Source organism: Polypterus senegalus, chromosome 1, assembly GCF_016835505.1.
Source record: "Polypterus senegalus isolate Bchr_013 chromosome 1, ASM1683550v1, whole genome shotgun sequence".
NCBI lineage: Eukaryota > Metazoa > Chordata > Cladistia > Polypteriformes > Polypteridae > Polypterus > Polypterus senegalus.
In genome coordinates this window covers 36,660,384-36,676,724 of record NC_053154.1, presented here as the reverse complement: position 1 = coordinate 36,676,724, position 16,341 = coordinate 36,660,384, and the positions used below count along the sequence as shown (strand labels likewise).

The 16,341-nt window shown below is 41.1% G+C and overlaps 1 protein-coding gene across 1 annotated transcript in view; it reads right to left on the bottom strand.

The window, feature by feature from the left end:
* The window catches only part of LOC120524495 (leishmanolysin-like peptidase 2), a 31,261-nt gene that overhangs the window by 4,542 nt on the left and 10,378 nt on the right, over positions 1-16,341 (bottom strand). Inside the window, exons 4-12 of the mRNA XM_039746332.1 lie at positions 16,264-16,315; positions 16,026-16,175; positions 13,276-13,401; positions 13,107-13,191; positions 12,782-12,927; positions 7,441-7,621; positions 7,280-7,349; positions 3,371-3,467; positions 3,180-3,284 (exon numbers count right to left, since the gene is read on the bottom strand). Coding sequence (XP_039602266.1) covers positions 3,180-3,284; positions 3,371-3,467; positions 7,280-7,349; positions 7,441-7,621; positions 12,782-12,927; positions 13,107-13,191; positions 13,276-13,401; positions 16,026-16,175; positions 16,264-16,315 — 1,012 coding nt within the window. The remainder of the gene's footprint in view (positions 1-3,179; positions 3,285-3,370; positions 3,468-7,279; positions 7,350-7,440; positions 7,622-12,781; positions 12,928-13,106; positions 13,192-13,275; positions 13,402-16,025; positions 16,176-16,263; positions 16,316-16,341) is intronic.

Genomic DNA, 16,341 nt, shown 5'->3' with positions numbered 1-16,341 from the left:
CAGGGCATCATAGGACATGGAGTCCATTTCTTCAGCCCTGTTGGGTTCCGTGGGTGCTGCCAGGGGGAGCTCACAAGGAACCTGGGGACTCCTACTGTTATTACGACCCAGAAATACTTCAGAGGCACAAGGATGGAAGCCCGCAGTACCTTCTGGGCTACTTCAGGAAAGATGATGTGGCGTTTGACCCGAAGATGGAGTGCTTCCAGGTCATGGACTATTTAAAGGACTGGTCAAGACCCAGCAAAGAGAGCCGGAGTTGGGAAGGTGTGTAACGGAGCTGCTGGGAGTGGAGGATTGATTTATTGTATTTATTGTTATCATTATTGTTATTTGAGAATTGTGGAGAGTGTGGTGTTTTGTGCACTTTATAGAAGAAAAATATTAAAGAATTCTCCTTGGTGCTTTTATAAGTGTGTCTTGGACGTCTGTCTGGTGGGTTTCACGGGGCAACAGAGCCTCTACTGCCCACAACACATACCAATGAAAAGAAGGGTGAACATTATGAGGTGTTAAGTTTGACCTCTCTTAATGTTTGTGAAACATGGACTGCAAGCAAAACAATGGAAGGTGGACCAGAAAGCTGTGAGATGTCAAGCAGTTCAAGTTCAAGCAAAAAATAAAGAATTATAAGGAGAGAGCAGGTAAAAAGAAATTTGCTAAAGCCAATGTCACATTATGTGACTTTTTGTCATGGGAGCATGTCAGATTTGTCAACCACAGCCGCTGATCTCGTTGCTGCATCACGTCAACTTACACGACTGAAAATCGCAGCCCATGTCACATTTACTGACCGAGCGCCAATCTCAGAACACGCTTATGCCCGCCCCTTATCTGACAGCCAATAGCATGCTGCCTGATGCAACTGCCGCAGTGCATTGGCTTAATAGCTGCAGCAAGCTCAGCAGTGAACTCAGCAGCAATCCTTGCCCTTTATTTCCTGTTTCTATTCTGTTATGGTGTGTGAAATATGAGACATCAGACAGACAAGCTTCTCTTCCATTTGTGAGGGTCATTCAGAAGCATTCTCTGCCCATTTTTTCTCATTTCCTTTCTGTTTACCTTCATAAAACATGAGCCATCAGGCAGACAAGCTTCTCTTCTATTTGTGAAGTTCAAAACATGCGTATTTGTTCTTACTCATTGCTGCTTTCTATGCATTGTACTTTTTGATGAGCATTTACTGATTATCAGCTCCCCTGCATGGACGGTCGACTCCTCCAACTAACAAGAAAATCAGATCTGTTTGACTTTGACTTTATCGTGGCCATTCGCAGACTGGGTCGTCTCAATCATTGGGGATGTGACATTACACGATCGTCTTCACGGAAGCCTCACCATCGACTGCCTCTGACTGGCTAAGATTATCTAAATGAACGCTATGACGGAAAACTGCTGGAAGAGTCTTCTAATGTGAGAAAGACAATTAATGGACAATTAACATACTTGGGACACATCATCAGAGCTGAAGGTGTTACTGGCTAAAATAAATGGGAAGTGAGCAGAGAAACCCCATTGGTGGAAATGCTGTGCGATGGTTCAGGAAACAGCAGGAGTTGCAATGAGATTTTTATTATGGCAAGAGAAAGAGACAAATGGAAGACCAGGACCAGGAATGTCTGCATCGGATACGACACTTAGACAGAGTTATGTATTAAATTTCCTAGGAAGCAATAATATGTTGAATCGACATAGATAATATGTTATGGTATCTATTCACTACGTATAAAAACTGCTGTAAATATGTCATTCATTTCTTTATCTTCTATCCTTCCTCTCTTGACAGAGGACCTGCACAGTGTGGTGTGTAATAAACATCATTTGGCCAGATGATAGTAAGTCTAGACGCATGCTTTCTCCAGTGACCAGTTTGTAGGAGTTATAAAGCGTAATATGATCTTATAATGACAACAGACCGTCAGTCGTCATGGCCCTGTCATAACAAACTGTGTAAGTGACTGCACATAAAGCGATCGACTCGTAATTTGCACCTTCCTATTCACAGATTTTCTTCCCCAAACGTTCCCATATCTGCCTCAGCAGTCCATCCAGCTCTACTCACCACCAGAGATGCTGTACACCCAGGCTTCCCTCCAGTCTGAAAATGCACAACCGGTCCTGTACCTTTCACAAGGGTGCCATTCATTATTCACTGTCTGCTTCACATTTTTCACACTCCCCTGTGATTCACTGGCACCCCATCCAGCACTGATTCCTGCCAAGATGGGCACCAGCTCCCAGCAACCCTGAGCTGAATTAACTACATGTAGATTTGATAACAGAGAGAGGGGCATTAATAGTAATATTCACTATTCTCCCTAAACTACCCACAATTATATATTATAACGTGTCACGTGCGACATTCTCACTACACGTTATTCACAGTCTACTGCACGCCGTACTGTTATTAACCGTGCGCCCCATTTGACCCACAATCAGATGACGTGCACTCAGCTGTCCACAGTCTACACAGTCACCTGAGGTATATCCACGCTCTCTTCACACAGATGGTGCATTAGGTGGTATGCCTATTTAAGGGGCTGGTGCTGACACCCCGTCTTCTTCCCTGTGAAGGCCACTGGCTTTGGGCCTTGAACGGTTGTTTGCTCTTCTATACGAGGGCCACACGCTCCTTTCATGCTCTGATGTCATAAGCCATACCTCTCTGGGACAAGGGGGGGCACTGCTGCTATCCGTATAATCTGTTCTTCCCATAAATCAGAGAGGTCACTCAAGGAGGACTCCCCCTAGCCCCATCCACAAAGCCTTTGCCCATGGAGGATATAAAAGTGTTCCGATCCAGAAAGGTGGTATAGCATTTTGAAGCAGTATCTGATGTGGACAGAACTCCTGTTATGTTGCTTTATACTGTCAAGGCTGACTGAAGCCCTTCATTTTGTACTCCAAGCACACATTATTGACTTTCATTGCCAATTAAAAGGAGCAACCCAGTTGGTGTCCCATTAATTCTCGGGCGTACCCTGAATGATAATTGGTGCCCCCATCCACATCCCCATGTCCATGTTCATAATGCACGGTGAGAAACAGTGATCTAAGATTGAGGTAAATCTATCTTAAAGTCTAATCCCCACAGCTCCATTACGTCCATGACTGAGTGTAAGCCGAACTTTAATGCCTCATGTAGCGTGTCATACAACAGAGATGGCAGGAACTCTTACCTCACGGGAAAGATTGGCGAAAAAACAGCGGCTCTCTGGACCAAAAATCTCCCCACTTAACCAAGTCGTGTCCACTGCACCATTCGCTTCTATCCAGCATGCGCTCTGAAAAATCAAAGTTTATATTTCAGTAAATAAGATGCAGGATGTCCTGCAGCGACAGAAACAAATAATTTAAATGACAAACTAACGTTGTTACTGAGAGGTTTGTATATCCGGCATCCTTCCAGAAAGTCATCAGTGGTACACACACCTTTGTCAAAATGTAGGTAGTGACAGCCAGGGCCACTGCAAAGATAAAGAGGTCATCAATAATAATAATAATTAATTCATTACATTTATATAGCACCTTTGTAAAGTGCTTTACATAGACAGTAGGGAGTCACTTTAGCCATCACCAATGTGTGGCACCCACCTAGATGTTACAACGACAGCCATTCTTACATCAGTATGCTGACCAAACATTAGCGATTAGGCGGTAAAAGAGTGACAGAGAGAGATGGCAGGTAAGAGATGGGGATAATCAAGGGGCGAGAATGACCAGGCCATGGTAAGCCATTTAGCCAGGACATCAGGATACACCCTGCTCTTTACGAAGGATGCCCAGGTGTCTTTTATGACCACAGAGAGTCAAGACTTTGACTTGACGTCTCATTTGAAGGACGGCATCAATATTTACAGTTCAATGGCCCCTCCACTGCACTGAGGCACAGGGATCCACACACAGAACTTATGGTAAGCACCCCTAGGTTCCTTTACCGGCACCTCTTCCAGCTGCAACCCCAGCATTTTCTAGATGGTCTCCCATCCTAGTACTGGCCATGCCCAAACATGCTTAGAGTTTCAGGTGGATTACGTGTTCTGAAGTGTTCTCAAGGCCTGAAAAGGGTGGAAGATCAGAAGAGAATAACTAAAGGAGAATTTGAACTTTCCTGTGGGAAAGAATGCCATGTCAATGGCTGGACATGAAGGTGGCTAGTGCGCCATTTCTTTTTGGCTTCTGGTAGGCTGTGTGATGGCTCCCTGTCAAGTCTGGGAAAGTCTATTGATGGATTGAAGGTGGTATGCTCCTCTAAGGGAAGACATTTACTTCCCTCTTTGAAGCCCCCACTTGTGTTCTTCACGCATGTCTATGGTTCTATCAGGGATACTGTGTCCCAGTTCTTCATCTGACAAGAACCACCTTTGTAAGGGCAGTCAGGACCAGGTGGAAGTGCATAATATTCCATCTACAGATCAGCCTCCTGTTGACCCATTTACACAGCAATCTTGTCATAAAATATAATGAGAAGATGACAGGTCCATTAAACTTGTTTGGCTAGCTGAAAGCTAAGCTGTCCCCAGATATCACCCAGTCATCTCCATTTACATGGCTTATCCATTTGTGTTTCTTTCTCAGGACAAAAGCTGCTGAGCTCATCTAAGTCTCACTTTGGAACTCTCTGGGCTCTTTGGCCCTTGACCTTTGGAAAGCCCCCTTCCTAAATCTTACTCTGGTAGAACTCTCATTGAGTAGGACCAATGGCCCATCTGGTGAAAGTACTGAAAAGTGCCAGTCTCAGTTCTGACTAGTTAATAACCGTCTGGCAACAGGTCAGTGCCACAGCCTTGGGCATTAAAGGAATAGTCCACTTGGAAATTGATGTTAATTTATATGTTACTTATCTCATGTAGTTTTGTGGAAATGGTTGAGAAAAAAATTTCAATCTTCATTTTAAAATTCATGCAGAATGGAGACATATCTCTTGATAGGACAGGTGTCAATGGAGACCAACAGGCAACATTACCAAAAACATAACATGGAAAAAGTACCTCCAGATTATTTACTGGCAGTCTGTGAAACTGAACAGGTGAATTGACCTTCTGCTTGTTGAAGCATCTCAGATATACACAAGCATGGCCGTATTCTCTTTCTGATTTCACTTGCTTTTCTTTAACTTTTAATCTTTAGTTTTAGGCCCATGACTTTTCCAACAATTTTCAGCCATCGCATTCATTTATATAATCCTAGCCAGTTGGAGGCAGTAGGGGATAAGCTCCCATGAAGACGATCTTTTAACATGACATACCCAATGACCGAGACCACCTAGTCGGTGACTGGTAAGGATAATGTCAGAGGGGTAGGCTCTTTGTGTGCAAGTGTTGAGAACCAATGAGCGTTCATCCGGCAGAACAATGTATAGAATTATAGTAATGAGGGATTAGGAAACACACATTTTGAACCTCATAAATATAAAAGAACCTCATCTGTCTGATGTCTCGTGTTTTATGTACCAAAACAAAATGGAACAAAGAAAAAAGGATCGAGACTGTTTCTGAATGCACCTCAGCCATTAACTCTTCATACAGTCTCCATCAGGCAGCACAAGGGCTATGAACGTCACAAACAGAAGAGAAGCTGGTCTGTCTGATGTCTCATATTTTACATACCATAACAAAATGGAAAAAAGAAATAAAAAAGGCAGAGATTGGCACTGAACTTGTTGCAGCTTTTAATGCTTCGTACATCTCTGGCTCCGTCAGGCAGCACGCTACTAGCTGTCACAATAAGGGGCGAGCACGACAGCTCTCAAAGATCTGCGCTCACTCTGTAAATGTGACATAGCCTGTAATTTTCGGTCATGTAATTTGAGATGGCGCAGTGACAAAATCAATGACTGCAATTGGCAAACCTGACATACTCCACAACAAAAAAGTCACATAATGTGACATTAGCTCTACTCATCTCTCATCGCACTTTGCAATGTTAATCTCACGTAAAGCACAATGCTGTCCAATGAATAAGCTGCTACTGGCCTGAAGGTGGGCCTTCAATTCAAATGCTCATTTTAATTTGGCTGTGCTTCATTTTTGTTCTTAAGAGCATTTTCCAGCAGTAGTTCAGATGACAAAAATTTAGTAATAACACATCTTTGAGATGTTGTGAACATGCGACTGGATTATTCCCCATTTGGATTATGCAAGTCAATTAGAGTGAGATTTTGTTTTCATAATGTTTTTGATATTCTTTGCTTTTGGGTTGCTAGGGTTGGTCATCATTTTCTACTGTTGTTATCTCCGGTCTGCCTAAAAACATGAGACTAAAAAAATGTTCTCAGCCATCAGCAGAAACTCCAATGGGTTAATAAAAAATTAAAACAAATACCACTTTTGGCTGGAGTTAGTCCATTGACCCACACTGCTTCACTCCATGTCAGTCTTCATATGCTGTTCAGATGGCCTCACTACGTCTGTCTTCAGTCTCTTTTTTTGTCTGATTTACACTAAACCGTTATTCTTATGCTTATGTGGGAATTCAGAGAGAGGGGATATGCGGTAGTGGAGGGTAAAGTTGATTGTGATAGAAGTTTTAATCACTGTTAAAATATTTTAATGATTGTTTGTTTTCTTTTCTTCATTAACTATTTAAAAATCAATGTAAATTGGATGCCCCCAACCAACGGACATCCTTGAGTATGCGATATGTTCATTAGTGGAATGGATTCTACCAGATTATAGTGGCACTTCGAGGCTGCAGATTCAGTCATCATAATGGTGCAGAAAGAAGTGCACCACCACTCATGTAGAGAGGATGGCCTCAAAGTAATTAATCTGTGGAATAGCAAGAGTGGTGGGCAGAGGAATAGATAAGCCGCAAGCGTTAATAGGTGGCACCAACAAGATCCATTCAGAGAATGTTGGGGTCCCTGCTGTATATTATGGAGGACAGGTTGACTGGGAGCTACCCACAGTGCCAGGCTCTTTAAATATGCTAGGGAGCTCTAGGGCTTTTCTGGCCTTGCTAATAGTTCTAGGGATTGCTCCTGTGTGGACTTTAAAAGCCGCTCCCTATCAATGAGCACAGTACCCAGTGGTGAGATGTTGGTATGCATTCAGCTGCAAAATGAAAGGGGAAACCAGGAGAAAGAGAGAGGAATGCAGCAGAGGGAGTGCTTGTGTGACGGTACTGTGGATGGGCAAGCGGACAGGCCACCCCACTGGACAGATAGACTACTGAATCTATGGTCTGAGGTTGCTGTAGGGCAAGTTATTTTGTTTCTGTTTCACTCGTGGAAATGATTTTGCCGTTTCCATCCGAAGATCGTCTCACAAAGTCTTACCTCCCCCTGCAGAAAAACTGAGAGGTTTCAGCAGTGCAGGAGGATTTCAGCCCAAACGAGTCCCCTTCTCCTGCAATACATGAAAGACGTGATGAAAAGCCAGCAATGTTAAGGTAGACCGAACCCCACAGCATTCAATTATAAAATCCAAAATGACCTACCAGCTCCCCAGACGAGAGACTCTGCAGCACTCATGTTCACCTGGTACCATCCAGTGTCAGCCAAGGCAGCCAAGGTAATCTGATCAATCTGGACCTGCCACGGCTCTCCCATTGAGGCAGCCATTATGGAACCCTGTAAGAACCGAGCTTCCCAGTGTGAAGAGAGCACACCTACTCCATCCTGGATTACAGAGACACAATGGAGAGCAGGGGATCAACTGACGTGAACCACAGGTGAAGATGGCCGAGAGAGTGTCAATGTGGTCATCTGTTTGACATGGCTGAGCTGCTGAGAGCAAATAGACTTGAATCTTTGCATTAATACGTAATGCAATTTACAAAGAAGATTTAGGGTGGAGATGTCCTAAGGGAAGACTCCAAAGGTTGAGATATTAAATGAAACGTGCAACAAACTAACTCGACAAAGCCATTTATTCACTTCTTTGTTGCATTTTCTCTGAAATGGGTCTATCACAATGATTTAATCACTTCCACCATGACACACTGGTAGGGAATCTAATGGTTGTAACAAGAAATTGACCACCTGAGGAATTCTGGAGGCCACATGGAGCACATCTGTAGCTGGACTAGAACTGATGATCGAGCATTACAAATGAGGTCAACCATTTCTATTTTTTTCAATACTTCTATTTATGGATGGCATTGCCACAACATGCCACTAAAACTGTTGCCTATTTATTGGTAACCTGATCTGCTTATTCCAATAATGAGTCACCTGTGCAGGAAGAATCAGCTGTATCAAGAAAGAAACTAGAAGAAATGTCAAAGCACACTCGTGGGCAAATATGGACTCATATGGGGAAATTTATAATTGCCAAAGGACATGTGAAGTAAACCAGAGGACTAACTCCGACCAGGCCATTAGGAATGGGATTTGAATTGAAATCAATGGAACTGTGAGACAGCAGAGTTGACTGCTCTGTCACTCTGGTGCCACTGATGTGCCGTCATTTTTCTTTAGTTGCATTCGTGTATAATATGCAGAGCACCTATTGCAATAGCCCTTGTCTGTCTGTCCACATGAAACAATACTCTCCACTGTAGACCAGTTTTGTTGAGATGTGGCACACTTATTCTTCAAGGAAATTTATCAAGACAGTTTAATTTTTGCTCAGATGTCTTGAACAGATTGAGCTGTACAAAGTTTTCAAAATTTCCCATTCAAAAGCACTGGCGAATTTGCAAGTTCATCCATCTCAAAACAGAGAAGCATTCTGTGCGAATTCAACTTGGAATTAGTTTACTGTTACAATTGGACCTTGAGAGTAGATGCCTGAACTTGTATTTTTTCTCTTTTACTCGTCTGACAGCCACTTGAATGCCCAATGCAGGCGAGTCAAACTCCGGGCAGAGCAAACATCTCACACAGCACTGCTGCTGCTTTAGGGAAGTTAACTAATAAGAGTACCAAAAAAGTGACTTCTCTGGAAATAAATCAGAGGGGAGAGCAATTATGTGAGCATATTTAAGACTGTATTAGCTGAACAATATTATATTATTATTGAAAAGAACCGGCATTATCAACCTACAGCTAAATGGTTTTTGAAGTAATTAATAACACAGAAAAGGTGCAGCGGATATAAACATAGGGCGTGTTTAAAAATGGACAGTGGTGTCGGGAGATGGGGGGCTTCCGTGGCTTAAGCCCCTGATCTTTCAGTCCCAGATATACATGACCAATCGTGGCAAGTCTCTGATCTTCTTGCCCATTGTGTGCTATTCGTATTCCTGTTATACAATAAATCAGTTCCTTTTCAGGTTCTTACTGATTTGTATAATTTTAATGGATTACTGTGTTTTAACTAATATTAATAGCTAGATGGGGAACTTATTTCATTTTCTTTTCTCCTTTCATAGGTTAATGTTGACTCACTTTTATGTTAGTGTTGGTCATTTTAAGGGCGGAGTGGTGGCTCTGAGGCTATGGATCAGCGCTGGTATTCTGAAGGTTGCCGGTTCGAATCCCCATCACTGCCAAAAAAGATCGTACTCTGCTGGGCCCTTGAGCAAGGCCCTTAACCTGCAATTACTCCAGGGGGCGCTGTACAATGGCTGACCCTGTGCTCTGACCCCAAGGGGTATGTGAAAACTAAAAAATTCCTAATACAAGAAATTGTATAAGGCGAAACAAACAAAATTTTGTATTAACAGATATTTTCCAGTTACTAATTATTGAATACTACTCTGTTGGGTATACTTTCAAAAAAGTTATGTTGAAGAAAATTGAACAACAATTAGTAACAGACCCTACACCACTAACACACATCAATCAGTGCCATTGTTACTTCACTTGAATTGCAGTTTGCTGTTTATGAAAGCTAAGGAGCCACCACCACAATCCTATTTGTGCTCCGTTTTTAGACCCCAGTGTGAAATGCTTTTAAAAAACATGAATTTAATTGAATCTGCTAACATGTGCAACTGCATTCTTATGTCACTTTTACTTTTGAATATGACTCACGGTTACAAAACTATTTAATAAACAAAAATGTAATAACTGACTCCTGGACAGGGTTGCCAGTCGTCCTGATTTGAACGGGACTGTCCCGAGTTCAACTGACAAATCCAAGACGAGTCCCGCATTGCCTCTGAAAATCCCGACTGAGCAAAAACTGTCAAAAAAAGTCTTCATTCAGTTTTTATATTGAACGTCTAGTTAAAGAGGCTTGCTAAATTTTTGTAGACAGCTTGGTGTACCACCTTTTATGAATTTGTAACTGTCAGTTGGATCTGAGTGTTTGAATCGTGTGTGTTTGTGTTGTCGTGTGTTTCTCATGCTTAACATTGCTGCTCGTGTGTAATTCATATTGAAAGTGAAGTGATACTGATGAAGACTTATCAGTATAATCGACTAACTATTTACATATTTTATGTCGTATTGTATGAAACATAAAACATGTTACAAGTTATAACAAACACACCCGTACCTAAATTTTGAATGTAAAAGAAATTATGAATGAGATTAAATACAAAACCATGTGAAATTGTTACCATATATTCATTTTTATGTTAATTAAGTATGCATTGAAATATTGCATTACTAATCATACTAAGTGCTTGTGTCAGTAAAATAAGGAAAAATCAAGATTTTTTTTAACATTACTATGATGATAAACATTATTTCTTTTGTTTAATACAAAACATTTTGATTAAAAAAAAATTAAATATATTAACATGTAAAAACTTTTCATCTTTATACTTAACATATTTTTTTGGTCACTCAAAACGGTGGCTGGCTCGATCTGTGATTTTGGAAAACTGGCAGACCTGCTCTTGGATGAAGTAAATAAAAATGTGAACTGCTGCAGATTTCATATCCGTTAACGTAGTCGATGAACGCACCTGAATGTTATGCCATGTCTACATTGTCTAACTTGTTTAAATTGTGCTGAAGCCTGCGCTTTCGGATGTTAGCTGTCATTGTAGGCACCAACAGCCATGTGATTTTAAAAAGGAGTCGAACAGAAAACAGACGGATGAATACGTGGACGTTACGAAGGAGGATTAATTAATTTGAGGATTCTTCATTTTACTTCTTCCACAGAATGACTATCTTATGTGGACAGATAATTCAGGAAATATATTGGGAAAGAAGGCGTTAAAGCAGGGGTGCCCACACTTTTTCGGCTTGCGAGCTACTTTTAAAATGACCAGGTCGAAATGATGTACCTACATTAAAAATGATTTTATATATATATATATATATATATATATATATATATACACAAACATAGCATTCATAGTCTGAATCACAGTCTGATTGTATGGGTGGTTACCTACCAGGTAGCGCGTGTGGTTGGTCTGCAAGTCGCCAAACATCCTCCACGGGTGCCCTCTCAGTTGCGAGAAGCAGATCATAGAATGTTACATAGTTAACTTTCAAATAATGCAAAGAGTATGCGACACGTATTTCGCCCTATTTTGGGCTCATCAGGCGTACACACTCCACTGCACCTCTCATCGAGGATCGAACCTCGGACGTCAGACAAATGCACTTCGATTGTGACATTGTGAGAAAAAAAATCCTCTTCCAATTCCACATTCAGCCCTTACCCTCCCCAAACAATTTTTTTAAAATCCCTTCTTTATATAAAGATATAAATTGGAAGGCTAACTAGATCACATCCAGAGTTTTGCAGTAGCTTGCATGTTTGATCGTGCGTGCGGGATGACCAGTGTGTGAGAAGAAGAGAGATCTCAGACTGGCCTGTATGTCAATCAAGTGGCCAATTCCATAGGGCGGATATATGATAGACTAACGTTTTAAATTTTTTTTTTTAATGCAACACGATCTACCTGCACTCCCTTTGCGATCTACCGGTCGATCGTGATCGACATATTGGGTACCCCGTGTAAAAGCAAGCCAGTGTTCAGATATATTTTAATATGAGTGGATCTCGATTGTGCACAACAACTCTGCACATTTTGTCGATGAAAAGTTGAAAGTGAAGCTCACAGATGACTTTCGATTTGCATTGTTTCTTAAAACTGATACTAAAATTTTGCTAGCAATTTAGCAATTGAACAATGCACAATTCACTAAAAGGAGATTTTAAAAGTTTTTTTTATTTGCAGAAAACTGGTCCATAAAGTTTTTCCCACACTTTCATATTTATGTGCGTTTCTTTTCTGCAACTACGTAATACAGATAATCAGCTGCCCACTAGTAGGTTCAATTCTGTTTATGCCCCATCGTTCACATCATTGCAGAGGTCCAGTGTCTTTTTATTAATGAATTGCTGCATATTTTCCAGATGAGGACACACCAAACACACCATTGTGCACATTACTCTTTACTTAGCAATCGCCTTTTCCTGTGTGTTGATTCCTGCTGTTAAGTGTTTGCACACTCAGTGTAGCTTCATGTTTCATTTCTGTCTCTTGTGCATCTTTAGGATTGTGTTCTCCAAGACTGTCATTGTAACTGGCAACACACATCTAATGGCTCAACACAATGTCTAGGTGATTTTTTTCTTTCACTAGAGATCTTTATTTAAACACTAAATGACCGGCAAATGCTTGTGGAATTAATGCGTGAAAACTCTTCTAAACAAGAAACAAACCCTTTTCTTCCTGGAAGCAAAACATCATTTATTATGTTGTATGAAGCAAAACAAAGAGTTTCACTGCAAATTCAATTTTGCCCAAATAAATAACTAACATACTATAAAAGAGGATTGAATCTAGAAATTGACCACATGAGGCTCCCTGAATGGCTCTTTCTCCTGAGGATCTTACATTTACACACATGCTGTTGACATCTCCTTGGTGGTCAAAGCCATAGCTAATTCAAGTTAGGCAATTATCTGCTTTTTCTTACCTTATTTTCCAACGGCCCACCTGCTTCATGGGAGCTGGACTTGAGGTGGTCCTGCATGGCTTTGATCACCTTCTGGGTGTAGATCCGGAGTTGGCCGTACTCGTCGGTATTGGTTACAGAGCTGCGTGAAGAGCAGCTGATGCCAACTTTAAGGGCAAAACAAGTATATGAGGGGAAACAAAATAACAAAACAAACAAGAAAACAGAAGAGAAAGAAGTAAAGAAAGAGTCGGCAATGAGATGCTCAGGGGGTCACTCTTTTCATTTGATTGTCCAAGTAGGAGAGAAAGAGAAAGAAAGAATCAAAAAAGACATTGGAACTCACCAGCTGGGCTGTCGGAGCAGTCCTTCCACTTGTCAAACAGATCCCGTGAGAAGCCCAATGCATGAAGCAGTTCATGGACGGCTGTCTAAAGTGACCGACAGATGCGAGACATGAGAAGTGATTCATTTAGAAGTACTGCCCCCCACACTGTCACTGCATATTTACTCACCAGGACTGTTTTTGGATGGTTAAACTGCTTGGTTGTCAGACGGGCCCGGCAAAACACCACAGCTCCGGCAATCGGACGGTCACTGGCGTCAAGCTGGCAGTAAGAGGCGTATGCGATAACTGAAGGCTAAGAGGACATTAGAACATAAGAACACTCTAGACGAGAACAGGCCATTCAGCCCAACAAAGCTCGCCAGTCCTACCCACTTATTTCTTCCAAAAAAACATCAAGTCGAGTTTTGAAAGTCCCTAACGTCTTACTGTCTACCACAATACTTGGTCGCTTATTCCAAGTGTCTATCGTTCTTTGTGTAAAGAAAAACTTCCTAATGTTTGTGCGAAATTTACCCTTCACAAGTTTCCAACTGTGTCTCCGTGTTCTTGATGAACTCATTTTAAAATCACAGTCTCAATCTGTTGGACTAATTCCCTTCATAATTTTAAACACTTCAGACATGTCACCTCTTAATCTTCTTTATCTTAAACTGTAAAGGCTCAGCTCTTTTAATGTTTCCTCATAATTCAACCCCTGTAGCCCTGGAATCAGCCTAGTCGCTCTACTCTGGACCTTTTCTAGCACTGCTATGTCCTTTTTGTAGCCTGAAAACCAAAACTGCATACAGTACTGCACATGAGGCCTCACCAGTGTGTTATAAAGTTTGATCAGAACCTCCTATGACGTACTCCACAAATCAGGGCGCTTTATAAACTGAAATTCTGTTAGCCTTCTTATTGGCTTCTGAACACTGTCGGGAAGTTGATAGCTTAGAGTCCACTACGACTCCTAAATCCTTCTCATAAGGTGTACTCTCGATTTTCCGACCACCCATTGTGTATTCAAACCTAATATTTTTACTTCCTATGTGTAATACTTTACATTTACTGACATTAAATTTCATTTGCCACAAATCTGCCCAAGCCTGTATGCTATCCAAGTCCTTCTGTAATGATATAACGGATTCCAAATTATCTGCTAATCCACCTACCTTGGTATCATCTGCAAACTTAACCAGCTTGTTACTTATATTCCTATCTAAATCATTTATATATGTTAAAAATAGCAGCGGCCCTAACACTGACCTCAAATGATATTTAAAGGTGAGTAGAGAAAAACTCTTGAAAATCTAAAGGGGGATGCAGCCCACCATAATTTGACACTAAAGAGGATGCGATGAATCCTAACTTCTGTTCAATCAGAAAAATGATCTCTCCTAATGACAGGACTTTAGGATCCTTCAAAACTCGACTTGATGTTATTTTGGGGGATTTAAGTGGAGAGGACTGATAAGCTTTTTTGGGCTGAATGGCCTGTTCTCATCAAAAGTTTTTGTAATGTTCTAACTTAGAAATAAATACCACAATTGCTTTGAAGACGTGTCTTTTAAGGTTTAAGATCAGACGAGTGGTCATTAAAGAACAGTCGCTACGCAGAACTCAAAAGGATTATGAAATTCAAACCAAATTGCTAATCAAAATTTGCAGTCAAAATTTTTCTTCAATGTTGATATAAAAAATAACTACAAACTCTTGTTTTAGACATAAAGTTCAGACACCAGCCTGTGTGGTCCACCATCGACCCACATTACTAGCAACATGGGCCGCTGTTGTCAATACTATTTGGCACCCCTCAAATACAACGCACGACAGCAGTATTGGACAACTTTTTAATTTCTGCATATTCAGGTTTTGCTTTGAAATTTAAAATGTCTTGGTTTTTCTTATTACATGGCACCATTTGCAGCAGGACACATGGCCTTGAAGTACTAACCATAATCTCCAGACATTTTAGCTTGTACTTAACAGAAAGAACATTAGACAAATTGGTGGCAGAGTTCTGTCACAAAACCAAAGATAAAAATAACCAACAATACTAGAAACTGCTCTTAATATTTCAAAGGGTTACGCAAAACCCTTCAGCACAATGTGCAACTTGATTCAGACACCTGTGAATTAAAAAAAGAAGCAGAAATGACAACAAACACAATGGTGGTAGTTTCCTCCTTACTGTAATCCTACAGTACCTCAAACACATGTTGAACACTGAAGATCTGCTTCTGTCTGAATCATCTTCAAGGTGGTCACCTACACAGAATTTCTGTATTTCATGAACATTTATGGGCCTGGTTTTCCATCAAAGGTATTGCATTTCTCAAAGTATCCAAGCTCACTTTTGCCTAAACCACCAAATGCTCCAAAATCTTAAGGGTTCATTTCGTTCAAGCTACTCCAACCTTGAAGACCCCCTCATTCTCTCTCTCATATACCTATATCTCTTCTATTTAGCAGACTCTATCCTTTAGAGACCCTCACTCCTGCTACAGTCCTGCACCTTCTTTTTCTATAAGAACTCCAAAACTCATATCCTCCTGAAGCACTCAAGTTTCTTTAAATCTGACCCCTACTTCCTAAACGTTCCTGAGGCCTTCTGTAATCATGCTCTTGAACAACACTCCCATTAGCTATTGCCTACACACTGAAAGCCCATGATGTGCCCTCTCTCTGGACACCCAAATGAAAAATACAATCTTTTACAAAACTCTTATATTTGTTTAAATTCAGTGTCCAACAATGTCCAGAAGGTTGCCCTCTTTTTCATCTCTTTCTCTCTTTGGTCAATCTGACACCATTTTATTTCTTTCCAACAGCATATTCACCCTTTGCTAGCTTGGTGTTCTACCTTCATTTAAGAATCCATCAAAACCAAGGATGCTCAGATCATCTGTTCTGTGATGCCCAGGAGGACACATTTACCTCACTACGGCACTTATCAGTATCGGCAGCCTGAACGTAGAGAAGGAAATCTGCATCCATGACTCCAACACCATCCACCTTGATGACTTCCCGTGGCTGATCACCAGTGGCTGACCACACTGCATAACCACTAAGGTGCTCATCTGGAATCTGAAAAGAGCAACGTTATCATGAAACGTGTCAGCAAACCAAAACTGGGAATGAGAACAGTGCTAGAATCTTTACTGGCCATTCTCACCACTACATCCAGGCAGGTCTCCATCCGGTAGTTCTCATTGCTAATCCCACATCTGCAACCAAAATGCACAATCAATGT